The sequence below is a fragment of the Acinonyx jubatus genome, chromosome F2, assembly GCF_027475565.1.
Source record: "Acinonyx jubatus isolate Ajub_Pintada_27869175 chromosome F2, VMU_Ajub_asm_v1.0, whole genome shotgun sequence".
Taxonomy (NCBI): Eukaryota; Metazoa; Chordata; class Mammalia; order Carnivora; family Felidae; genus Acinonyx; species Acinonyx jubatus.
In genome coordinates, this window is record NC_069394.1 from 26,273,234 (window position 1) to 26,301,015 (window position 27,782).

Consider the following 27,782-nt stretch of genomic DNA (forward strand, 5'->3'; position numbering starts at 1 on the left):
GCTATCTCACAACAGATAAGGACAAGGAGATTTACAGAGATGAGTTTATGGTAAAATTTGTTTGATATGACTGGGAAAATCTCAATCAAGAAGTTATTTGGATAGAATATTTTATTTTTAGTTCTCTTAAAATACAAATAATAATGCACTACTTATGACTGACATTGAATTATAACTATCCATATATAATAAGGTTAACTGTGTCCAAATTGCTTGACATATATTATTTCTCCTGCACATAACAGAACTCCTAGTATGTTTACTCATGACATTTTAGTTAATAATGTCTTGGGCTCCGAGAGGGGAATCAAATTGTAAGGACACTGTGTGACTGTGTCATCGTTTAAGGCACCAGCTACATGGTTATATGGCCTACGGTTGCACTGCTACTAATTGGAAGACTATGAATGCCAGTTCAGAGAAGGTAGACTAAAGAGACAATGCTCTTATCCATTGAATAGCCAAATAGATTCATTCTAGGGACTTTATAGAAGGGAAAGTCTTTTGTCTTTATTTTCACTCAAAGTATGTCCTTTGATCTTAAAGTTTACGTCATTGCGAACTGAACCCTTCTGAAAATCAATCCTGTTGATTTAAGCCTCTAAGCTGGACACCAATAGGTTGTTTGGTTTTAGTACATGAAAGTCCACAGATAGAAAACAACAGAATAATAACACAGTGGGGGGGGGGGTAGGGATCAGGAGTGAGGAGTTTATGTGGTTGCGTCTCCCTCTTTTGTTGAATAAAGATAAGTTTCTGAGATGAATGACTCAACAGAAATATGCAAGACAAACTCTTCAGAAGTAGGTTACAAAATAACTTGGCAATAGAAATGATTGCTAAGGTGAAAAGGTCACTGGTAATCTCTGCTGAAGAAATAGCTATTGCCTTCAACATGTGCTAAAGTTACAAAGATTAATAAGATGAAGACCCTGGCCTTTAGGATTTGATGCTATATTGCTAGAAGTGCTTAGAAGCCAACTAGCACAAAGATTCACAATATCCAGGAAATGTTGAAAATTAAAGCAAAGCACAGTAAACAAATGTTTACCTGTTGCTTTACTCTGACAATTTCCCCTAAATTTATGTTGTTGAATATTTAATAATTACTTTTACTTCTGTTTCAAAAAGAAAAAAAAAAGAAGTTCCTAAAAAAGAGGTTTGAAAATTCAGGTTTCTCCTGGAGTCTTGAATTTCAGGAAACAGCTTTCTTTGAACACTGAGCTAAAACTGAAGTGTTCTGTTTTTAGGGTATTTATCCATTCCTATTTGCCTGGAGCATTCCTGGGGGATTCCTGTTGTCCTGGTAGATGTCCTACCCAGTTAAAGGTCCCCGTTCAGCCTCAAAAACATCTTTGGTTTGGATAATGCACCATTTTAAGGGAGTGTTTATACTGAAAAATATTTGGATGTTACCGTTTGTTTGCCTTATAGGAAATAAGCTTTCGGTGCTACATCTGCAAATTTAAAAACCAAGTACAGTTAAAAATCATTAAAATGGAAAATGTATGTTATGTATTTTCTACTACAATGGAAACTTGAAAGCCTGTGATATCTTTGCCTCCATTCTGCATGCTCACTCTGCCCCAGTGTCACTGGCCTTAGGCTTCCTTCACATGCTAGACATACTCCAGCATAGGGCTTTGGCAGCACTGTTTCCTCTAGCTGGAATGCTCTCCCTTGGGGTATCGGCATGGCTGCCTGCTTCGTTTCCTCCAAATCTTCCTTCAATGACAGACACCCTGGTCACCTTGTTTAAAACCTACGCCTTATCTCTCACCATCTATCACATCCACAAATTACTTGGTCCAAATCTCCTTCCTCCACACTGTTTCTCCACAGACGACTCCCTGCCTTCCCACATACTATCTTTTTTTACTTACTATGTTTATTTTTTTTGTTTGCTTCCCTCACAAATGCATAAACTCCACAAGGGAAGGAATCTTATTTTGTTGACTGATAAGTCCAAGTACGTAAAACTTAGAATAAGTTATTTTAGTTGTTGGGAATTATATGACGGACACAATAATCCATTCTATTTGTTTAGAAACGCTGCCAGGATGGTATTTTCAATAGTTGTTGTGGAATTTTGAGATTCCTTGGTTTTGTATAGATTTGGACTGTACGGGGCTTCTTTACTCTTTAAAAGACACTCAAACATCCCCCACAATGCTTCAAAGAGGAAGACAACAAAATACTGGGATGTGTGCTCTGAGTGTTCAACAGAGTACAGCAGAACAAAGAAGTGTACCTGTTATATGCATATAAAAAGAAAGAACAATCTGGAGAGTACAGCCTAGACCACTGGTTCCTTCCGACAGAACTATCTGCGAATCACATGCCTTTTCAGAAGTATACGCCAACTCTGCAAATGATTTGTACAACGATGTGGTTTGATTCTGGTCAATACAAAACAACAACAAAAATACAAAAAAAATTCTATAGTTGCTTAGGTGGTCTCCTAGGTGGAAAACATCTCAATCAGACTATTTTTAAACATATCATGCTGAGTCATACATTCAATATATATCACATAGAAGCTGAAAAAAATTCTGTGGGGCACGTTAACGTGAATAACCTGTCACTATAGTTCAATATCCCAGCTATTTTCATCATTTTTCTAAACTGTTGCTCTGATGAATCCTAAATCTTTGTTATAATTTTCTTTTCATTTCCAGCAAAATTTTGCGGTGACCCTGGTATTCCTGCCCAAGGAAAAAGAGAAGGCAAAAGCTTCATATACCAGTCAGAGGTTTCTTTTAGCTGCATTTCTCCCTTCATATTGGTGGGATCGAGTACGAGAATATGTCAAGCAGATGGCACTTGGAGTGGTTCGTCACCTCACTGCATTGGTAATACTAATTAAAGGTTGATTATTCTTAGTAGTTTTGGAATTATTGGATACTAGTTACATTGAATAAACTAGGGGTGACTACATATGAAAAATAAATGTAAAATACAGAAGCAATTAGAAGGCGTTGAAAATGAACACAGTTAAAACATAGGATGTTACATTTAGCATTTAAAACTTCCTGAAGATACACTGAAAATAATTTCTCATTTATCAGTAAAATGAGAAAGAAAAAAACCTCTCAGATTAATAGAAGTAAGTACTAGCATTTCTGTACACAAAGTTTGTATACATTTTTACAGCTAATTTGTCTTATTCAAACGACACGAAACTTGCTCCAAAAATGTTAAAAAGGTACACTGATTTCAAAATGGCTTTAAGCACATTTCTGTAATCTGAAATTAAATGCCACATTTGGTAAACCAACCAAATAATCTGTCATACAAACTAGCCAATTTAGAGACTACTAGTGCTACCATTTTTATATCTGAATCTCCTATAGGTGTCCATGAAAAATGAAAATAACTAAGCCTGTTTCTGGAAAAACTCTTGCTTCTTGAGGGGAATATTATGCTACCTAGATTATAATTTAGCAAAGTCCCTAAACAAATGTTTTGTGCATGTGCTCTTCTTTCATATCCTTCATTTTTCCTTCACTTTTCATCCACAGTGAGTTGGATGTCAAGTGCTTTTATGTTAGAAGGGTTCAAAGTTCAAGAACTGCAAAATTCATGTAAAATGCAGTGTACCTGAATTCTTGCTTTAAGATTAGCAGACTTCTGTCCCTGGAGAGATGCTATTAGATTTATACTCTTTATTATTACCCCTGGTCCTTTCATTGAGCCCCAGATCACTCAAAATTGTTTTGTATGAGAGGAATATAGATTAGATATAATTATAAGTTTTAAAGGAATATTACGTTTATAATCTTTATTTTAGAACCTACGCGGACCTCATGTGAAAATCCAGGAGTCCCAAGGCACGGGTCTCAGAATAATACATTTGGATTTCAAGTGAGTACTTTAAATAAATATTTCTATGTACTATTAAACTAGATCAAAAGGCTTCTTTGATTCATGCACATATAATCCTGTTGGCACAAACAGAAAAACATCATGCTTATAGCTGTATTCATAAACATAAAAAGGTAAATGGCAGAAAAAGCATGAACGTAGAAGGAGATTAGGAGAAGAAAAATATGGTTTAAGAAAATAGTATAAGTGATTATGAGGATAAAATAAAAGAAACATTGAAGATGGCTGTGAGCGTAAGAAAAATCGACAGTAGTAGATAAGAAAGGGGTAAATGAGAATAAGTGAGGGGGTAAATGAGTAAATTCTAAAGGATGATGTAGAGGAGTGAGGAAAAGTAAAGATAAAAGATGTTAAAGAACGAATATATAAAAATGTGGTTATTTAATAAAGCAATTAGACTAAAACATGTTTCTCTTATAATATGCATATAATACCTAACTATTTTTAAGTGTTTTCACTGCTACGGGAAATGTCTGAGAAAATAATTTAACCTATATTTAGCCACATAGTTGGTTTGTTACAGTGGAATTCTTTAGCATGCCCAGTCTTGTGTGGCTGACTTTCTTATTTTCTCTTTTTCCAGTTTAGATTTTATGTAGAGATTCAGCAGGTTTTTCATTACAGGGGCCTAACAGGAGCCAAAGTGCATAGTGACTCCACAAGGAAATAGCCAATATACATATTACCCAATTGCCTTGTGTTTCGGGGTTTTCTAAATTGTACTATTTTGTGTGAAGCTCAGTGGGAACCTGAAAAACATCCATTTCTAAAGGAAGTACTCATCAAAGTTGCCATATTTTTGTTGCTAAAAATAGTTTCCATTTATCGACAGTCCAGGCACAGTATGAACATTGATTTGATAGCATTTCCAATTCTTCTGGTTTGCCTCAGGCCTGTCTACATAATATAAAAGTGTAATAAAAAAGTGTCCCAGTCTCTATTATGTGGTATTTTTAGAAAACTTTAGATTCATATCTTTATAAAAGGTTTTATCAATTGATCTAAATAAATCCTGAAAAATGGACAACTAGTTAAAGAGCATTAGTCCTCATCATATAGATGAAGACACTGGAAAGGAATTTGATTTGGCGTTGATCACAGAGCAAGTCAATGAAAATATCCTGAGAGAATACAGAATTTTGATGTTAGTGTCTGTGTACTAAATCAGGTGATTTTTTGAAGAGTAGGAGTCCTTTCTAATAAATACCCTTTGAAATAAGGAGAATGGAAATGAGTAAGAATGAGTTTAGTATAGTAGTCTAATGAAATGAATAGAATCATTAACTCTGCATTGTAAGAATTCTATTATAACCATTGAAAAATATTATTCCAAAGTTAACCTAACCCTGAATTCATATTATTTAGCTAATAAACATTCATTGGATCATCATATTCTACTTAGATAAATATGAATAGACTAGATTTTAAAAATGATAAACTCTCTACATAATTACATTAATCTTTATAAAAATTATAAATGATGTACTGAGTATGTTAAATTAGGGACATCAACTTTCTTACATGCATGTGACTGGTGTGTGTGTGTGTGTGTGTGTGTGTGTGTGTGTGTCTATACATATTTAAATATATTTACTAAATCTGTATAGAACCAATGGAAATGTTAAAAGTTTATATAATTCTCACTAATATTAAAATATTGGTAGGTTCTAAATAGAATCCTGGAAAAGCCATCTTTATTGGTTGAGAAAACTCTTGCTTTCAAGTTAACAGAAGCTATTTTTAACTAGCTTAAGACTAAAAGCATTATAAGCTATGTGCAGGTAGACCCTAAGAAAGGGACCCCAAGGCACCCCCAAAGACTCCAAGAAAAGGGATCCAGGCGAGACCCATCAAGCCCAGAATCTAGGAACTGGGCACCAGGACTCAGTGTTTTCCACTACTCTGTGTTTGCTTACTTTGATTTTCTGTCTGCAAATTGACCTTATAGCCAAGGGTACATTTTTCTAATTATATTTCAGCCACATACAGAAAATGATTGTGTCTCAATCTCAGTTCCAGATTTCTAGAGAAAGAATCAGGATGTCTCAACTTTTGTATCTACGCATGATTTGATCAGGTCAGCAGTGACTTAAGTAAAATTACAGCTGTTAGAAAGCTCACTTCTGAGAGGAATAAGAGAAAGGGGAAAGTGATGAATTACACAGGCTCTCATATCATTTTCTTGATTTTTTTTCTTCGGTGTGTTTATTTACTCTTTTTCTATATAGATTTATATATTAGTTTTTTGGACACAGCCATAATTATTAACATATAAGGATATATTACCTGTTGCCAGAGATGACAAATACTCCAGTGTTGAAAAAGGTACCCAACATAGTTTCTCCTATATCTAAAATATAGTTGGAATAATTTTTGGCTAAAAATAGATTGGTAGTGAAGGGAGTAGCTGTCAAAGTGATTGATACAACATCTAGATTAATTATGGAGTAAATTCCAAACACACATATTTCACTAACTGCCATATAACTCTTTAAATTGAGATACAGGTTTTGGAAGACACATCATTAGTAGTTAAGACTTGTAACATTAAAGTTATTATAAATGTGAAATGTTTATAAACTGACTCTTGGATATTTAAGCCCAAGATATTGAACACTAAGATATTTAGCCCTACCAAAATGACCATGGTGATGATGTATGATTTCCAGTTTATAATCGAAATTAGTACATAAGTACATTGAATGGGGCAAACGTTATAGTGTTTTATTACTTTGAAATGATGACTTTGATGCCATGCATTTTCAAACACAAATCTCATAAAATCAAATTCATTTTACTTATTTATTTTATTAGAGAGAGAGAGGGCACAAGTGGAAGAGAGGGTCAGGGGAAGAGAGAGAATCCCAAGCAGGCTCCACACTCAGCATGGAGCCCAACATGGGTCTCAATCCCACAACCCTGGGATCGGATCATGACCTGAGCCAAAATCAAGAGTCAGATGCTCAACCTACTGAGCCACCCAGGTGCCCCCAAATCCAATTTTTAAAATTAAAAACTTATAATTTTTTAATACAAACTTATAGTATAATCTAAAATTCAAAAACTTTTTAAACCAGGAAGCTCAGGGCCAAAATTGATGCTCAATGAAAACTCCTTGGATCTTATCTTATGCATATGTTTTTATCCCTTCATTTTTATGGTCCTTTCCTTTTACTTCAATTTTATTAATCAAAATCTATGTGTCTTTTACTAGAAGCTACTTCACTTTTTCTTGGATACAATGTTTAACATAAGCACAGAGTAAAAAATATAAATATAAAATGGTTGTTAAGATATATTACAGAGGAAGCCTATAAATTGTAAAGCCATATATATGTGTGTTATATAAATATATATCAAATAGATATCTTTAATATGTGATGTTAAAAATCAGACACAAATAAATACAGTGATGGAAGTTCTAGGAAAGCAAGAGTCATTTGCTATGAAATATCATGGAAGAGAAAGATCTTAGAGTGTTCTAAATTTATACAAAATTTCTATTATGCCTTGATTAGCTATCTAAACTTCACAGTTTAGAAACTAAGATATAACATATAAAAGAAATAAGGAATTAAAGAAGATAAATTATATTTACCAAGTAGACATGTCTTAATATTTTATAATGCTTTTGTACAAAACATGTGATTTGCGTCCAACTTCATTTTTATTTAAACATTGGCTGCAATTAAAATATAAATGGATAATTTTTAATTCCTGATATAAAAATAATATTCCATGTTTTTACATTGCATATAATTGGTTATCCAGAGCACTTTTTATTAGTAAATATTGGTGAGAAAATTGTGCCTAAATTATTTTTTCAAGAATTTTTTGAATTGGATAATGTAAAATTATTTTTCCCAAAGGTAGCCAAATTATATTATTCACATTAGAAGTTAAATTAGAATCAGAAGGATATAACATCACTAGTTGGAAAAGCATGGAGAGCTATATAAAATATACTATTAAGTGGGCTAATAACTAAAAAAGTGTCTATTAATGCACTGTTATTTGGAGAAAATTCTGGTAATTTATTTAACTATAATAAATTCTGAATAAAAAATTAATTAGAAAATTTCTTTAATTCTAGTTATATTAGATATTTGGTATGAGTATTTGTGAATTTGACAAAACTAGTTATTACATGTATTAGTGACATATAGAAAGTCTTTAAATAAACTTTACATCTCTGGTATCTGGTTAATATCTAAAGCAGTATTTATGATGACTTCAGAAAAGTTTACAGAAATAAGGGGAAAAGTCTTACAAGTAAAAAAAAAAAAGGCTTTGTAATCCCACATGTTTCTTATATCTTATGATCATCAAGTTTTAATGAAGCAGCCTAAATGTACTCCTCAAAGAATAAACAGTGATTTAGCTTCATGCTATGTAAAGTGTAGAAGGGATATCCCTGTATGTAAAGAAACTATAGACATGTTAAATCTTTTTATTTTTAATGTATTTTTAATTTATTTTTTAACCTTTATTTATTTTTGAGAGAGAGAGAGACAGACAGGCAGAGTGTGAACAGCGGAAGAGCAGAGAGAGAGGGAGACAGAATCTGAAGCAGGCTCCGGGCTCTGAGCTGTCAGCACAGAGCCGACAAGGGGCTCGAACTCAGGAACCACGAGATCATGACCTGAGTCGAAGTTGGAGGCTTAACGACCGAGCCACCCAGGTGCCCCAATATCTTAAATCTTAAGTTAGGTAATCAACTGATTTTGTAAAATTAAATTATTAGTCCCCATTCCTTCAGTTGATTTATCATTTTCAAGAGCTCTTGGTGCGCACGAGGGAGTAACACAGTCCCTAACCTAGAGAAGCTGACTTCTAGTGTGTGGGTGACTTTATAGGATAGATGATAACATTGGTAACTTTGAAAGTTGCTAAGGAAGGACATGAAAAAAGTTCTCCTACTGTGTTGCTACAGGGAAGCCTTTCTAAAAATGTTGTCTCAGATAAATCTTTTAGGATAAGAGCTAGGAAAAGAAAGTTGGGAAAGACATTTCATGCAGGGTAAACAGCATGAAAATATGCATGCATTAAGGGAACAATAAAAATTTGTTGTTATAAGAGTACAATTTGAGTAAAAGTAAGTGGTCAATGAAGAAACCAGAGGGATTGGCTGTGGTCAGGATATGGAGGCTTTTATTTGACAAGCTAATACAATGTAACTTAACCTATGGGTGATAAGCAGTAAAGATTTTAAGAAGGAGAATGCGGAGGTCACATTTTCATGTTGTTATTCTGACTTTAGTGTCGAAAATAAATTTAATTGTGGTCAAGATTGGAGAAATGGAAACACGTTATATAATTATCACAATTGTAGTTATGATTATTGTAATTATAATTATGACAGTAGTTCTCAAAGTGTGGCCCCTGACCAAGCGGCGGCAGTATTAATTAGGAAATTGTGGGAAATACAAATTCTGGGCCTCCCTCACATCTACCCAGTCAGAAACTCTCCAGGGAGGCTCAGCTATCTGTGTTCTGGAAAGTCCTCCTAATTATGATATCTGCTACAATCTGAGAACCAAACCTGTAGAAAAGACACGGAGGACTAAAACAGGATATAAAAGTGGAGAAAGACAGAAGGGGGCAGTTTGTGAAAGATTTAGGAAGTAAAATTATCAGTATTTGGTGGTAAATTGAATGAGGGGAGATTCATGAGTGGAAGGGGGCAACATTAACTGAGTTCGAGCCTACAAGTAGGATTGCTAGAGTGGTGGAGGTGATGGGTTGCGTAAAACCAGTTTGACTGAAGAACAGAATTGCAAAACCTACCTGTTGAGCCACATAAACTAGTCCATATAAGAAATGGACTGGCGGTTGAGCATCTGACTTCGGCTCAGGTCATGATCTCTCAGTTCGTGCATTCGAGCCCCCATCAGGCTCTGTGCTGACAGCTCAGAGCCTGGAGCCTGCTTCGGATTCTGTGTCTCCCTCTCTCTTTGCCCCTTTCCCACTCATGCTCTGTCTCTCAAAAATGAATAAACTTTAAAAAAAAAAAAAAAGAAATGGACTACTCCAAGGGCGCCTGGGTAGCTGAGTCCGTTAAGCATCCAACTTTGGCTCAGGTCATGATGTTACTGTTTGTGAGCTGGAGTCTGGCATTGGGCTGTCTGCTGGCAGGACACAGCCTACTTTGGATCCTCTGTCCCCCCCGCGCCCCCTTCGTCCTGCCCCTCCCTGTTCTCTCTCTCTCCCTCTCTCTCTGAAAAATAAACAAACAACAATGACAAAACAGAAATTGACTAGTCCGTGCAGCACCATCTTGCACACCTTCAGAGTATGTGAACTGCATGTCCTGGAGCACAATTTGAAGGACTTCATTTATGTTGAATTCAGGGTGCACAATACTCCCTGGAGCTGAACAGTGTAGTGGCCCTGGACAAAATGGGTCCTTGAGGGGTGTAAGAGATCTCAAGGCTATCGTGAGGATGTCTTGGAAGAGAAAATATAAGATAACTGAAAGAATAAGTGTTGCTATCAGAGAGCAACCATTGGAATGGAATGTTTCTTGTATGGCATCATTCTGGGTTATAATGAGAATATGAGAAATGGTAGCATTTAGCTGGTCTCGAGGTCCAAATGGGATCTTGGATCAAATTATGTCACCTTAAGCTCAGCCTCATGTTGTTTTAGCAAGTGCAAGTAGGAACTAAGTGGGAAGGAAAGAAACAGGGTGTTTGTGAAAAGTGCTACGAGGATGGCTGATCACTCTCAGACTCCGGTGTGCTGGGGAAGGCTGAAGTGGCAAACACTGAATATCCCTCCCCTTGTCTTCCAGCTGTAATCATTTAATAAATCTTGATATTTTTTTTTCCTGTAATGTAGTTAGAGCTAACCACGTCCTTCCCAGGTCTACTCCCACATGTTCAGCTTTTAGCCATTCAAATCTAATCCAGTACGGCTGGCCTCGTGATTAAATCGCTGCTTGTCATTCTTTTTGCTGAGTAGTTTCTTTATGCAGTGGCTAAGTTAATTTTCCAAAGATGGTATTTTCAACACAAATTTTTCTTGCTCTGAGAGCTCTAGCAACTTTATGTTTTCATTAAAAAAAGACTTTAAATGCCATGGCCTACCATTGGAGACTCTTCAGAAATGGATTCTTACTTATGTCTTTGACTTAATAATTAAAGCTAGGATATATTTAAAACCCATGTGCCATCCGTGTATGGAGTAGATTATATGCCCTATTTCATTTAATTCTTAAAACAAATCTCAAGACAAATAATATTACCATCTTTATTTATAGATTAAGTCTCAAAGAGGAAATATAGCTTATTCAAGCAAGATCAGATCCAGAGTTAAAACCACATACACATTTCTGGGGTCTGTTTTCTTTTTCCTTTTTTTTTTTTTTTTTTGTTTTGTTTTTCTGGATCTCGCTGCTTCCCGCTTTACCTCCCCTCAACTTCTCAGCTCACCATGTGAAGTATCCATGCCAATCAACCAAACGTACTTTCTTTTTTCCTGAACTATATGATGTCTATTTTAACCTTTCTGCATTTTCTCATCATGTTCTTATCTTTTCTACTTCTATATCAGTTGTTCTCAAACGTTATTGTTCATTAAAATCACATGGAGGACTTGTTACAACGCAGCTTGTTGGTCCCCTACTCAGAGTTTCTGATTCAGTGGGTATGGAGTAAGTAAGGTCCCCGAATTTGTATTTCTAGTGACACTGAGGTTACTGGTCTGGGAACCACACTTTGAGAGCCGTGTTCTATGTTTTTATCTAAATTTCACATCCTTAAAACTTAGTGCAAACTTTGCTTGTCTTCCAGTGTGTATTTTTTACAATCCCAACCTTCAGTAAACACATTTGCATCTAATCTCATATTGCGTTTACTGTCTTCCATATTCATTTGCCTCTTACACTGTTAGTTATCTTTATTTCCCTTTCTAACTTCATCCATTTTTTTGATCTTTATTTAACTCTCTGTCTGTCTTGTAGTCACATGTAGCTTATTGGCTTTTAATATCTTATATATTTTCTTTAAACGACCATGGCAACATGTTTGGCACCTATACAAGCATTGGATACTTAAATATTTGACAATGATATGTACACAAAGAGATGTAAATTTATCCTTAGTTTTGATTTTTCCCCAATTTTATTTTAAATCAGTTTTAAATATCTTTTTCTTCCAGCTTTCACCATGCAGAATTTCTTTTGAAAGCATTTTCTCATCCAAGGTTTTTTCTATGTGTTGCCATATTTGAAGTTGCATTGGTATGTTTGTTTTTTTTTTCTTTGAAATCTGCTATAGGTAGGAAGTGTTGTGCAATTTCATTGCAAAAAAGGACACCTGCTTCAAGGGTCTACAACACGTACTTGCCTTCCCGACCTCACATGGAGTGGAATTCAGCCTGAGTGCATACGTAAGTACTGTGGGTATGAAGTTATACCTACCACAGATCAGAATTCTTACACATGGGAAATAAATCTGTATCTACACAAAAGATGTATTACATGGATTTTTTTAGATTATGATAGAACATAATTTACATATATTACTTTATTACTGTAAAATAAAACTTTATTACTGTATCATAATCCCAATGCCAATTAAGGAGCATTCTTTTTAAAGAAGTAAGAAGGCACGAGGCACAATTTTGTTCTTTCTTGCAAAGCTCTTTAATTGTGTTCAGCTTGGCCATCTGGTAATTTTAAATGATTATTAGTTTATCAATGCATAGATCTGCACCTATGAATCTGAAGTGCACTGAGGAGGCTCCAACTTAGTGCCTCTTAATCTTTCATCACTTCTGAAACCCTCTGAGAATGAGAAAGATAGAAACATTCATGGAAGGAAATACACATGAACATCTTGACCAAAAATTTGAATACTATTTCAGGCTTTCCTGGAGCTTCTAAATGTGCACTGACCCTAAATTGAGAGCACTTGTTGTACAGATTAAAGAACAAAACCCAAGGTCATGAAGCTGTCTTTTCTGACTTGCAGTTAGAAATAAGTTTCAGCTGGTGAATTACTTATCTCTTTCCCTCCCACTTTCTTTTTTTTTATCTCCTTTCCTATCTTTTAAAATCATGAGCCTCTCAGGGAAAAACAATAAAGAGTTAGCAGGAGTAGAAATACTCATTAGAATGGTGTCCAGCTTTTAGGATTTGCTGAAGTCTGAATAAGTCTTGTGACTTCACTCTAGCCCTGTTCAGAACCACTCAATTGATCACGAGAGCCTCTGTGGACCTGCAGCTCACTGAAAAGCAGCAGATCACTCCACAGAGAAGTCATGTTACATGCCTGGTTGGCTGAAATTTAAATATAGCCGAATTCCTTAACAGAGAATTCAGTAGAGTACATACTTTAGAAACTGTGTGAGATGTCACTAGGTATTTCTTAGTAAACCAAAGTTCTTTGATGACTTCAGTATGGGATAGGATTTAAATAAAGCTGTTACTGAAAGTATCTCAGACTGCTACTATGTGCATAATGTGAGGGTTAAGAATGTAGTAGAGACAGACTGTTTATCTTTAGCATTATTTCCCCCCAAAGTATTGAATGTCAATAACTGAATTATATTAAATATAAAACATGTAACAAACTGTTTATCAGATAATATTTAAAAATGTTAGCTCTTATTTATAGTTTTGTAAATCTCCATTGGGAAAGGGGTGGAAATTTGTTTTTCCAAACAAATTTGTCCACAGAACATTTTTTTTTTTCAGAGACAAACTTTTAAGTATCCATATTCAGGAACAAATGATCAGAAATGCTGTCTGATTTAGGGAGAAAATTCCTTGTAGCATCGATCTCTGAGAGAAGGAATGTTATTTGTAAGACATAAAACACGTAAAGTGGGGACAGGGCCAAGAAATGGCTTATCAGTGGGTAAAATAGAACCAAGATAGCGAATCAAGAGTGGGAGGAAGCATGGAGAAAAGGAGACAAAATTTAAAAGAATGAAAACACTGCTACTTATGGACCTAAAATATGACCAGAAAATTTCACATGTCAAAAATTATTAAATTGTACTTTCTACATTAGGAGATATTAATATCAGAATGACATGCTGAGCTGTGATTGTATTTAACTTTAGAAAATGTTTTTACAATTTAAAATAAATATAAAAAATAATAAAATAATATTCCATAAACTGGCATAGAAAATCTGAGTTTGTCAAACTTTGACAGGTATCTTACTATAGGACCTCTTACATCCTTTAAAATGCTAATGTTTAGGGGTGCCTGGGTGGCTCAGACAGTTAAGCATCCAACTCTTAATTCCAGCTCAGGTCATGATCTCATGGTTCGTGAGCTTAAGCCCATCAGCTCTGTGCTGATGATGTTGGAGCCTGCTTGGGATTGTCTGTCTCCCTGTTCTCTCTGTCCCTACCCAGCATGCTCTCTGTCTCAAATAAGTAAACTTAAAACAAAACAAAAGTGTTTTTAATAAAATAAATAAAATACTAATGTGTATTGTAAGCATCTAGAATAGTGATATAGTACACATATATTAGCTTAATTATCCTCAGCACGTTTTATCCCCCCCTCAGCTTACCTTTTAACAGCTACCAGTGTTCCACAGATGATTGCTTAGGACATGCTAGTCTATGAAATTAATATGTATATTGACATTGATACATTTTCCTTGAAAAAATTAGAATAACTATGTAAAGGTGTATTTATCTTTACTCTTATCTCAGAATTTTCTTAACATGTATGTAAAAAAATGAACACTTTTTTCTTAATATAGCCCACAGCTGTAAACAACCAGAAACTCCTGCTCATGCAAATGTAGTAGGAATGGACCTTCCATCTCATGGCTATACTCTCATTTATACCTGCCAGCCTGGCTTCTTCTTGGCAGGTGGAACAGAACATAGAGTGTGTAGGTCTGATAACACCTGGACTGGAAAAGTTCCTGTTTGTGAAGGTAAGTTTTCATTATAGAAGCTCTTGACAGATGCTGTTATACTATTTCAGCCTTCCTAAAATGCAGGAGACAAACACTCAACTCAGATTAGCTTAGGAACTAGAGAAGTTTGTCAATCAACTCCAAGGGTAGGCACTTCTGGATCCAGAGGCACAGGAATATTATTGAGGTCTTTTTATAGTTTCTGTTCTATGATCTGTTTTCTCTTCTTTATTCCTTCTTCTAGTTATTTAATCATGGTAGGTGTATTAGCTTTCCGGGCTGTTGTAATAAAGTACCACAAGCCGGATACCTTAAAAAAGCAGAAATTTATTCTCTTACGGTTCTGGAGGCCAGAAGCCCCAAATCAAAGTGTTGGTAGAAACATGCACCCTCTGAAGTCCTTAGGGAACAGTCATGCTTCATCTCTTTCTTGTTTATGGCAGCTTCTGGCTATCCTCAGCTTTCCTTGGTTCATAAGTTGCCTCACAGCAATTTCTGCCTCCATCTTCATGTGGCATCCTTTCCTTTCTCTGTATGCCGTCTCCTCTTCTTAAGAACACCAGTCACTGGATTTCAGGACTAAATCACCTCTGGATCCCCAATTAATTACATCTTCAAAGACCCTATTACTAAATAAGGCCATATTTTGAGATTCTTGGTGAACATGAATTTTGGGGTCACATTATTCAACCTACCACAGTAGGGAAAATTGCTTCCAGCATCGCTGGGCTGATATCTTTTGGCTAGAAAGAGTTTTTGCCAAAACTTCTTGATCAGGAAAGCACCACTCAGGAGTCTGATCAGTTTTAAATGGAGCCTGCCTCCAAATCTGTCATTCAGCTAGGGTGATATAGTATTTTGACCAGGAGTGTCTACTTCTCTTGCTGCTTCATCAGGACAATCCCCATCTGAATAAGATGTAGTGAGTTTACCAGAGACAAAGCGTTATGTGTTCAGAACAAGGAATAAAGGAAATTTTTCTAGAATTCTTGATAAGGTCATCAATAAATTCCTTTTCCTTTTTTTTTCAGCCCTTCTAATTCCTCTTGTAGCATTCACACATGTTAACGACCTTCTCCTTTTTGAGATGTTTTCACTCTCTTAGCAAGAACACTTCTCAGTTTGCTTTAAATTTTTCATGAGATTGAAAGATTAAAAGCCCATTTAAATCCAACAGGATTTCAATAACATTTTTATCTATCCACTTTGCTGTTTATCATCACTACTATGGTAGGCTAACTCAGCATTATCTCTACTGGGACTCCTGCAGCAGCCTTATTTCCCTTAAAACCTTTTAAAGACACTATATTGTTCTAAGGGAGAAGACGACCCCTTACACAGTCTTCACTGCGTATATACTGAATGTCATAGCTCCTATAACTTTACAGGGACATCCAGCAACCCACATGATTTCCTTACTTTGAACTCCCTTTGATTTGGCTTAAAACTTCAATATTAACTCCTTAGTTTTGAGTCTTTCCAATTTCTTATAACATCATGGGTCACCTTAACAAATTTTTGTTTTTTAACACACACCCTACTAAATTATTTCTGCCTTTGTGCAACAGGAACATACCCTTAGCCTTCAGCTATCATGCTGTAATCAACTGTTTGCATGTTGGTTTATGAATTTAAAATAAGAGAATCCTAAAATGAAAAAGCAGCACTAATCTTTCCCTCATCCCCCTGGCCTACAATGGGGTAATTATTGAAGTTGTTGGCTGCACAACAGAAGTGTTGAGTAGGTACTGAGATGTTAGGATGAATAGGATATTTTGAAGAAAATTATATGCTATGCCTGAGAATAAAATGAACAACGCATCACTGTGTGTTATTAATTATATTAACTTCTGCAAACCTACTTTTTTTTTATAGCTGGTTCCAAAATATTGGTGAAAGATCCGAGACCTGCTCTAGGAACACCCAGCCCAAAGCTAAGTGGTTAGTAATTTCAGTAGTTTTTCTATAAGTCATCATTTCTAAAAGTGATCTACTATTTTCTTGACAAAGTGAACATTATATATATATATATATGTATATATATATATGGAAATATATATATGGAAATATATATATGGAAATATATATATGGAAATATATATATGGAAATATATATATGGAAATATATATAGTATGTATATATATACTATATATGTATATACATATGTATGTATGTATATATATGTATATATAGTATAGTATATATATATAATGGAAAAAACTATGAATTAGACATGCTAATATTCTAAAAATAATGCTTATAGTTCTCTCTATAAAATATCCCTTCAGGAGTATCTGAAAATGACTATACTATAATGGCAATACTTTATTTTTTTTATTTTTATGCTTATCTATTTTTGAGAGAGAAAGAGAGAGAGTACAAGCAGGGGAGGGGCAGAGACAAATGGAGACACGGAATCTGAAGCAGGCTTCAGGCTCTGAGGTGTCAGTACAGTGCCTGGCGCAGGGCTCGAACTCACTAGCCGTGAGATCCTGACCTGAGCTAAAGTTGGACACTTAAATGTAGCCACCCAGGTTCCCCAGCAATGCTTTATTTAAAACATTAAAACAAAAATTAGATAAATGAGATATTATACATAATTTTTAAATATATATTTTTTAAAAAGGAACCAAATACACTTGGTATGAGAGCAAAAGTTCAGCAAAATCTTCTATTTATTTTCAATTATTGATTTACAAAACAAAATTTTAAATTTAGTCATTAAAAACATGGTCTTTTAAGTCCTACAACCTTAATTTAGTTACCAGGTTATATAACCCCTATGCTATGATTTTAGAAAAGTTATGTATCTGAGCCTCCATTTTTAATCTATGCAAAAGAAACATGATTAGATTATTATAAATGAACTTCATGAAAATGAATTGTGAAGTGCTTAGCCCATAGTAAGACCTCAGGATATGAGAGCTGCTTTTTTAGTATTAGTCTGTATTTTATTTACACTTTATAAATTAAAAGCTACAAATAAAATTAAAGACAGCATTTAATCTGTACTTTGGAGATAGATTTGATCTAGTTACATTAAGCCAGAAACAGAATTAGGTTCTAATTATAGTTGTGTCTAGAAGTTCTCTTTGGAGATAGATTTGATCTAGTTACATTAAGCCAGAAACAGTATTAGGTTCTAATTTTAGTTGTGTTTAGAAGTTCTCAAGGTACATGCTATAAAGCTGGAGTACCCACAAAAAAATAAGTCTGAAATACTGATTTATTCAATGTGCAGTGGAAATAGACTGAATGTCACTAAAGCAATCAGAGAATATGTCAACATAAGAGAGTAAGTTTAGCAATGGAGTCAGAACACCACAGTGGTCAATCAATGCAGACTTTTCCGAGGGAGATGGTTTATCTAGTAGTAGATAAGTATTTTGAATAAAACTCTAGTACAGCAAATGTAAAAGTGGACTGTCCCAGGCAAAACATGACCTATGGTCACCAATAAATAAATCAGAGAGGCAAAAAAAGTTAAAAAGAATATGGAAGAACAACACAATTAATTAGCTTGACCCAATTTTCATACATAAAGATTTCTGTATCAAACAATTATAGAATATATATTTTATTCAAAGCACATGGAATACGTATAACAATTGATTATATATTAAATAATATATACAAATGCATAAATTTCAAAGCAAAATTAGCCTTCAGGGCTGATATCTGACCATGATGCAAGTAAAAGTTGATAAGAAAATAGGTCCATTTAAAAAATTTCTGAATACTTAGAATAGAAAACAAAATCAATATTTATAAGTAACTCCTAAATTAAAGAAGTAATTTAAAAACTATATAACCCTAGAATTTAGGTATATTGAAAAATCTAAATATCAAAACTTTGGCTGTATACCAAAAGCGAAGTTGTGAGGGAAATTTATAGCTTTAAATTCTTACATTAAAAAAGAAGAAAGCCTCATAACTAATGAATTAAGTATCCTTGTTAAGAAGATATACAAAGTAGAACAGAATAACCAAAAGAAAGCAGAAAAATAAATACAATAATGAAAATGAACTAACAACCCTCCCCCCAAGAGACACAATGGAATAAACAGAGCCAAAGGTAGTGTTATGGGGGGAAAAAAGTGGAAAATTTCTGATAAGATGGCTCGCAAAAGAAACAAATATTAAATAGTATAACAAAAGGAAATGTGAACATAACTACATTAGCATTGATTAGATCAATTATATTAATTAAAAGTATCAATAACAGTCAACTCTAAATAAATGGACAAATTGCTAGAAAAGAATATCTTACCAGACCTAGAAAACAAAACTTGAATGATCCTATAAAACTAAAGCAGAAGTTGAAAACTATTTCCACAGAGAAAAAAACAGGTCCTTATGGCTCTACTGATGAATTCCACCAAACTTGCAAGGAGCAGAACAGATCATCCCATTTTATAAAATCTCTTCTAGTCAAGAAAACTCATTCTATAAGTCCAACATAATTCTAATAACTCATAAAGAGATTATACAAAAGGGAAAATTGCAAACTCATTTGACTCAAGATGTACAGATAAAAATATCCTACGTAAAATCTTAGCAAATCAAATCCAAAATTATAAAATCTAACAGAATAACCAAAAAATGACACACCAGAAACAAACTGGGTTCATGATACATATGCAGGAACGTTTTTATGTTAAATAATCCTTAAAAGTAATCTGTGAATTACGAGATTAAAATGCAAACAGTGTTGATCAGCACAATACCTACACAGAAAATAATTGATAAAATCAACACCTAATTATAATTTTAAAAGATGCTTCATAAGTTGGAAGAGGAAAGGAATTTCTTTAACCTGAGTAAAAATATCTATAACTCTTCCAGGTGAATGTTATCTTAAATGGAATAACATTAGAAACATTTAATTGAAAATCATGAGGCACTGTGATTAGATTACTCCAAAATAACAGGAATGATATTTGGGAATTGTGTCAGTCAGGAGCATGATGCTACATTTAACAACGCTATGAAGCCTGTGAAGTAAAGTTGAAATTCGGACGTATTGAAAGAAAGGATCGTGCCATCTTAGTCTTCTTTTCATTGATATCCACATCAGTGATAGTGGGATGGCATTTTAGAGTTTCAAAGAACTGCCAAATACACGTTCATATCTAAATCTCAAAATAGACTAAACATAGAAGTATTATCATCCCCACTGTACATGGGAATATAAATAACCAAATAGTGTCTGCTTCGTCCAACCTGAGTTACATTTCTCAAAAACTAGAGAGTAGGAGTGACATTGTGGAGCCAGCAGGTAGAGGTTCAGCACAGACAATTCTGTGCATTCTTCCAAGCTTTGCATTCAGTGATGTCATATTGGTAGTAGGTTGAAATCTGTTATTCTGGGAATATATACACTATGGAAATCAGCAAATACTGCATATCAGTTTTTGGTTTGTTTTGTTTTGGTTTCCTGGAGACCCACTAGTTAAACATTTACTACCACATCAATGATTAAACCTGATGCAATATACTTTGCTGCTGCTACTGCCTACTTCTTTCTGTTGCTGCTTTCTCCTGCCACTGTGCTTCTCTTTAATCTCCTTCAACCAACAGGATTTCCTCTAAGCACCACAGTAAGATCATCAGGTATGACAGATTTTCTTTAAAGGTTCAGAGAGAGCAAAGAGTAATCACAGTCCAGTCCAGGTGGAAATAAACATAGAGACAACCACACTGAAAGGGCGCCTACTATTTTTTAGGCACTGCCATTAGAATATCTTTCTCCCTTGCTCCTGCTCTTACCTCTGCTGGGAAGATGCTATTTTCTCCAAATTCCAGGTCTTTCTAGTGCAGGCCAATATAGCTCATGACTCCCTCCTGTAAACTTGTTTTAGGTACACTTTTTTCTTTTATTTCACAAAAAACTTTAACATGCTTACCACATATCGAGGGCTTTTTACTCATACACTGTATCAAAGTTTTAGGTAGAACTCCCCTATACATACATAGCATAGCATTCCCCTAGAGGGTACACAGCGGTATTCTTTGAGGTTTGGGAAGGGAGTGCCAGTACAAGGATGACTTTGCAAAGATCACAAAGCCAGAAACATGGATTATTCATTATACTTACTATGTGTCTGCTAAATATATATTTTATTAGCAGTTGCGTAGTAAGTTCAAAGCTCCACAGTCTTCCTGGTAATCTGAATAATCGTAGCAGCAGCAGTAGTAATGGCAGCGACTAACACTCAGCTAAACACTTCACATTCCTTATCTCATTGAACCTTCCTCACAACTCTAAGCCAACCTCATTTTACTTAGGAGGAAATATAGGTTTAGAGAGATAAGTCATTTGTGTGCAAAACCACACGGCTTATAAATCGCACAGGGGGGGCTTAAATATCACAGCCTAACTCTAGGGCCTGCCAGTTCTAGTCTTTCAGCTACTTTACTTTTGAATTACCAGAGGAAAAAAAAATCACATTGGGTGAATATTCAGAAAATATTCAACTCTTGACCATAGTTTATATTTTCTGTATTTTATGTCTACAGTGGTTTTGTTATTTTCGTTTGTTGAGTAGAATTCAGGGTATGTAACCCAGTCTCTGTGATCTGGGACATAAGAAGTGTGATGCGTGTAGAGAAGAGCAGGTGACAAACTGTCAATAACTTGTTAGGAAAAAAAAAAAGACTTTTCCCTACTCTGTTATTCACTCACTTGCACAAGTAAGCATGGCTCCCTGGAATAGCCGCTTTGGGGGGATGTGCTTTATTGTCATGTATAGGGTTAATGGAAGCTTCTCTCAGCCTCTTTTCAGGAACTGAGTAGACTTTGCCATTCTTGACTTACATAACTATATATTACATAACTAATTTATATAAATATAGTGCCTTATTTGGATATATCTAAAATGAAGAGCATTTCTTACTTAGAGGAAAGTTTTCTAACATTTAGAATGTTATTTGATTCTACCAAATTCATCTCTCTCTCCCACGAGAGTTGGGCAATTTCTAGTGACAATTCCTTTATTTCTAAAAATACCTATAAAATCAAAGCTGTCAATATGGTGGAGCCCTGTTCTTCCTCAGGAGCATCTATTATTGGAATAATTGAACTCAGTATTGTGTAAGGGGGGCAAAGGAGCACCCCTCCCGACAGTCTTTCAGGGCTATGCTGCAGGAGGGGGTTAACTCTATGCTCTTCCTCTGAAAAATCTATTCACAGTGCCAGGAGAAAACAAGGCCTTTTGGGACTTGTATGCAGACTGACTTGGCTTGGTAAAATCACTTTATCTTCCTTTTGAAAGAAATATGTTCCTAAAGGAGACCAAATACAAGTAAATTTGATGTTTAGCTGGTTCTGAATATAAGTGTATGTCTTTAATTGGTGTTGTCCATCTCTAATTGGTGACTCGTGTATGATTACAAACCTAGGTTATGGCAATTTTGGTTTATTCCCCAAAACTCGAAATAAATCTGAAGAATTCACTTTTTATTACACATGTCACATTATTGTCTGTTTAGCAAAATATCGTTATTCACTGAACTAATATTCTCTAACCCACTATTTAATGTTTATATTTACAGGGCACCATAAAATTAATGTGTGTATTTAATCTATTTGCAGTTCCTGATGACGTGTTTGCCCAAAATTATATATGGAAAGGCTCTTACAATTTCAAAGGAAGGAAACAACCCATGACCTTGACAGTTACTAGTTTCAATGCTTCCACTGGAAGAGTCAATGCAACACTCAGCAATACCAACATGGAACTGCTACTTTCAGGTATCACATTAAAGACGAGCAAATGATGCCTTCATGCTTTCACCTCCATCATTTCATCATATGAGTGATTTTTATACTGTGAAATATTTCTTAAATTTTAATGACATTCATAATTATCCAGAAATAAAGCTTTCCAATCTTTGGACTTATACAGGAGTATTACTACACAAATGTAAAACTCTGATTCCAAAATAAGCTCCCGTTTGAATATTTTTTTTTGCAAGTTAGTTAACGTACAGTGTAGTCTTGGCTTCAGGAGTAGAATCCAGTGATTCATCGCCTACATATGACACCCAGATATCATCCTGAAAAGTGCCCTGCTTCATGCCCATCACACATTTAACCCACCACCTCCTTCCAGCAACTCTCAGTTTGTTGTCTGTATTTAAGAGTCTCTTATTGTTTAAAGCCCTCTTTGTTTTTCTCTTATTTTTCCTTCCCTTCCCCTATGTTCATCTATTGAGTTTCTCACATTCCACATGTGAGTCAAATTATATGATACCTGTCTTTCTCTGAATGACTTATTTTGCTTAGCATAATACCCTCCGGTTCCATCCACATTGTTTCAAATTGCAAGGTTTCATTCTTTTATATCGCCAAGTACTATTCCATTGTATATATGTACCACATCTACTTTTTCCATTCCTCAGTTGATGGACATTTGGGCTCTTCCATAATTTGGTTATTGTTGTTAGTACTGCTATAAACATTGCGCCCCTTGGAATCAGCAATCCTGTAGCCTTTGGGTAAGTTACTAGTATAGTGCAATTGTGGGTCGTAGGGTAGTTCTATTTTTAATTTTTTGAGGAACCTCCACATTGTTTTTCAGAGTGGCTGCACCAGTTTGCATTCCCACCAACAGTTGAAAAGTGTCCCCCTTTCTCCACATCTTTGCCAACATCTGTTGTTTCCTGAGTTGTTAATTTTAGCCATTCTGACCAGTGTGAGGTGGTATCTCATTGTGGTTTTGATCTGTATTTCCCTGATGATGAGTGATGTTGAGCATATTTTCACGTGTCTGTTTGCCTTCTGGATGTCTTCTCTGGAGGAGTGTTTATTCATGTCCTTTTGCCTGTTTCTTCACTGGATTATTTGTTTTTTATATGTTAAGTTTCTTAAGTTCTTTATAGATTTTGGATACTAACCCTTTATCAGATATGTCATTTGCAAATCTCTTCTCCCATTCTGTCGGTTGCCTTTTAGTTTTATTGGTTGTTTCCTTTGCTGTGCAGTTTTTATCTTGATGAGGAGGTTCCAAAAGCTGATTTTTGCTTTTATTTCCCTTGCCTTCAGCGATGTGTCTAGTAAGAAGTTGCTTCAGCTGAGGACAGAGAGGTTGCTACCTGTTTTCTCTTGTAGGGTTTTGAAGATTTCCTGTCACACATTTAGGTTTTACATCCATTTTGAATTTATTTTTGTGTATGGTGTAATAAAGTTGTCCAGTTTCATTCTTCTGTATGTTGCTGTCCAGTTCCCTCAGCACCATTTGCTAAAGAGACTGTCTTTTTTCCAATGGCTACTCTTTCCTGCTTTGTCGAAGATTAGTCAACGATATATTTGTGGGTCCATTTCTGGGTTTTCTATTTCATTCCATTGATCTATGTGTCTTTTTTTGTGCCAATACCATACTGTCTTAATTATTACAGCTTTGTAATATAGGTTAAAGTCCGGGATTGTGATGCCTCAGGTTTGTTTTTCTTTTTCAAAATTACTTTGGCTATTTGGGGGTTTTGTGGTTTCATACATGTTTAGGATCATTTGTGAAGAATCTGGTGTTATTTGGGTAGGGATTGCATTGAATGTGTAGATTGCTTTGGGTAGTATTGACATGTTAATAATATTTTTTCTTCTGGTCCATAGGCATGGAATGTTTTTCCATTATTTTGTGTCTTCTTCAATTTCTTTTATAAGCTTTCTATAGTTTTCAGCATACAGATCTTTTACCTCTTTGGTTAGATTTATTCCTAGGTATTTTGGTGCAATTGTAAATGGGATTGATTCCTTGACTTTTCTTTCTGCTGCTTCTTTATTGGCATATAGAAATGCAACTGCTTTCTGTACATTGATTTTATATCCTTCTACTTTGCTGAATTCATGTATCAGTTCTAGCAGTTTTGGAGTGGAGTCTTTTGGGTTTTCCATGTAGAGTATCATGTCATCTGTGAAAAGTGAAAGTTTGACTTTTTCTTTGCCAATTTGGATGCTTTTTCTTTCTTTTTGTTGTCTGATTGCTGAGGCTAAGACTTCCAACACTCTGTTGAACAACAGTGGTGAGAGTGGACATCCCTGTTGTGTTCCATGATCTTAGGGGGAAAGCTCTCAGTTTTTCTCCATTGAGGATGATATTAGCTGTGGGCCTTTAATATATGACTTTTATGATGTTAAGATATGTTCCTTCTTTGCTGACTTCTTGAGGTTTTTTATCAAGAAAGAATGCTATATTTCGTCAAATGTGTTTTCTGCATCTATTGATGGGATCATATCGTTCTTATCCTTTCTTCTCTTAATGTGTTATATCACATTGATCTGTGAATATTGATATCTGTCTTTGCAGATATCATTGATATCTGTCCTGCAGCCCAGGAATGAATCCCACTTGATCATGATGAATAATTCTTTTAATGTAGTGTTGAATTTGATTTGGTAGTATCTTAGTAAGAATTTTTGCATCCAGGTTCATCAGGGATATTGGTCTGTATTCTCCTTTTTAGTGGGATATTTGTCTGGTTTGGAATCAAGGTAATGTTGGCTTCATCGAATGAGTTGGGAAACTTTCCTTCCATTTCTATTTTTTGGAACATTTTTAGAAGAATACATATTAACTCTACTTTAAATGTCTGGTAGAATTCCCCTGGGAAGTCATCTGGCCCAGGACTCTTATTTGTTGGGAGATTTTTGATAACTGATTCAATTTCTCTGCTGGATGAGTCTTTTCAAATTTTCTATTTCTTCCTGTATGAGTTTTAATGTGTGAGTATCTAGGAATTTTTCCATTTCTTCTAGATTGTCCAGTTTGTTCATAGTATTCTTTTATAATTTTTCATAGTATTCTCTTATAATTGTTTATATTTCTATGGTGTTGGTTATGATTGCTCCTCTTTCAGTCATTATTTTATCTATTTGGGTCCTCTCTCTTTCTTTTTTGAGAAGTCTGGCTAAGATCTTATCAATTTTGTTTATTCTGTTAAAAAACCAGCTCTTAGTTTCACTAATCTGTTCTACTGTTTTGTGTTGGATCCTATATCATTTATTTCTGCTCTAGTGTTTATCATTTCCCTTCTTCTGCTGGCTTTGGACTTTATTTGCTGCTGCTTTTCTAGCTCCTTTAGGTGTGAGGTTAGGTTGTGTATTTGGGACATTTACTGCTTCTTGAGATAGGCCTGAAATGCAATGTATTTTCTTCTTAGGATTGCCTTTCCTGCATCCCAAAGAGTTCGAATTGTCATGTTTTCATTTTCATTTGCTTCCATGTATATTTTTATTTTTTTCTTTAATTTCCTGCTTAATACATTCATTCTTAAGTGGGATGTTCTTTAACCTCCATGTATTTGGAGGATTTCCAGATTTTTTCTTGTGGTTGATTTCAAGTTTCATAGTGTTGTGATCTGAAAATATGCATGGTATAATCTCAATCTTTTTGTACCTGCTGAAGGCTGTTTTGTGAGTGGGTATGTGATCAATTTTGGAGAATGTACCATGTGCACTTGAGAAGAATGTGTATTCTGCTACTTTAGGATGAAATGTTCTGAATATTTATGTTAAGTCCTTCTGGTCCAATGTGTCCTTCAGAGCTATTGTTTCCTTATTGATTTTCTGCCTAGATGATGTGTCCATTATTATAAGTGGAGTCTTATTAATTTAGGACTTAGATTTTATTTACTTATTAGTTTCAAATTAATTGCAAGTCTCTTACAATTATGGTGTTCTTATCAAAAAGTTTGTTCATGATTAATTGATTTATGTATTTGGGTGCTTTCACTTTGGGGGCATAAATATTTACAATTGTTACTCTTCTTGATGGATAGACCCCTTAAATATGATATAATGCCCTTCTTCATCCATTGTTACAGTCTTTATTTTAAAATCTAGTTTATGTGATTTAAGTATGGTTACTCTGGCTTTCTTTTGATGTCTATTAGAATAATAGATGGCTTTCCGTCCTCTCACTTTCAATTTGCAGGTGTCCTTAGGTCTAAATGAGTCTCTTGTAGGCAGCATATAGATGGATCTAGGTTCTTTGTTTTTTTGTTGTTTTTTTGTTTTTATCCATTCTGATATCCTATGTCTTTTGATTGGGGCATTTAGTCCATTTACATTGAGTGATAATTGAAAGATATGAATTTAGTGCTATTGTGTTATCTGTGGATTTCATGTTTGTAGTGATGTCCTCTGGTCTTTTGTGGTCTTTGCTGCTTTCCACTCACAGAGTTCCCCCTTAGGATCTCCTACAGGAATAATTTAGTGGTCATGAACTCATTTAGTTTTTGTTTGTCTGGAAAGTCTTTATCTCCCCTTCTGTTCTGAATGACATCCTTTCTGGATAAAGGGTTCTTGGCTGCATATTGTTCCTATTCAGCACACTGAATATTTCCTGCTACTCCCTTCTGGCCTGCCAAGTTTCAGTGGACAGGTCTCTTACTATCCTTATATGTCTACCCTTGTAGGTTAAGGACATTTTGTCCCTAGCTGCTTTCAGAATTCTCTCTTTATCTTTGTGTTTTGCCAGTTTCACTATGATATATAATGCTGTTGACCTCTTTTTGTAGATTTTAAAGGGAGTTCTCTCTGCCTCTTAGACTTGGATGCCTGTTTCCTTCCCCAGATGAGGGAAGTTTTTGGCTATAATTTGTACAAATAAACCTTTTGACACTTTCTCTTGCTCTTCTTCTTCTACAACTCTTATAATACAGATATTGTTTCATTTCATGGAATCAGTTCTCTAATTCTCCCCTCATGATCTAGTAATTCCATTTCCCTCTTTTTTTTCAGCTTTATTATTTTCCATAACCTTATCTTCAATTTCACCTATTCTTTCTTCTGCATCTTCCATCCTCTCTGTCACTGTGTCTAGTTTATTTACTAGACTATTATTAGTCTATTACTAGACTGTTATTATTAGTCTAGATGTTATTTACTATAACATCTCAGTTATAGTATTTTTTAATTTATCCTGACTAGTTCTTAGGTCTTTGACCTCTGCAGCAAGAGTTGCTCTCATGTCTTCTATGCTTTTTTCAAGCTCAGCTATTACCTT

At 34.9% G+C, this 27,782-nt stretch overlaps 1 protein-coding gene across 6 annotated transcripts in view; it reads left to right on the forward strand.

Annotated features, from left to right (window-relative positions):
* CSMD3 (CUB and Sushi multiple domains 3) overlaps window positions 1-27,782 on the forward strand; it is a 1,242,277-nt gene that overhangs the window by 1,200,682 nt on the left and 13,813 nt on the right. For all 6 annotated transcript variants that reach the window (XM_027064013.2, XM_027064014.2, XM_027064015.2 and 3 more), the window contains 6 exons: window positions 2,679-2,852; window positions 3,791-3,864; window positions 12,165-12,276; window positions 14,613-14,792; window positions 16,650-16,715; window positions 22,370-22,528. In XM_027064013.2, coding sequence (XP_026919814.1) covers window positions 2,679-2,852; window positions 3,791-3,864; window positions 12,165-12,276; window positions 14,613-14,792; window positions 16,650-16,715; window positions 22,370-22,528 — 765 coding nt within the window. The remainder of the gene's footprint in view (window positions 1-2,678; window positions 2,853-3,790; window positions 3,865-12,164; window positions 12,277-14,612; window positions 14,793-16,649; window positions 16,716-22,369; window positions 22,529-27,782) is intronic.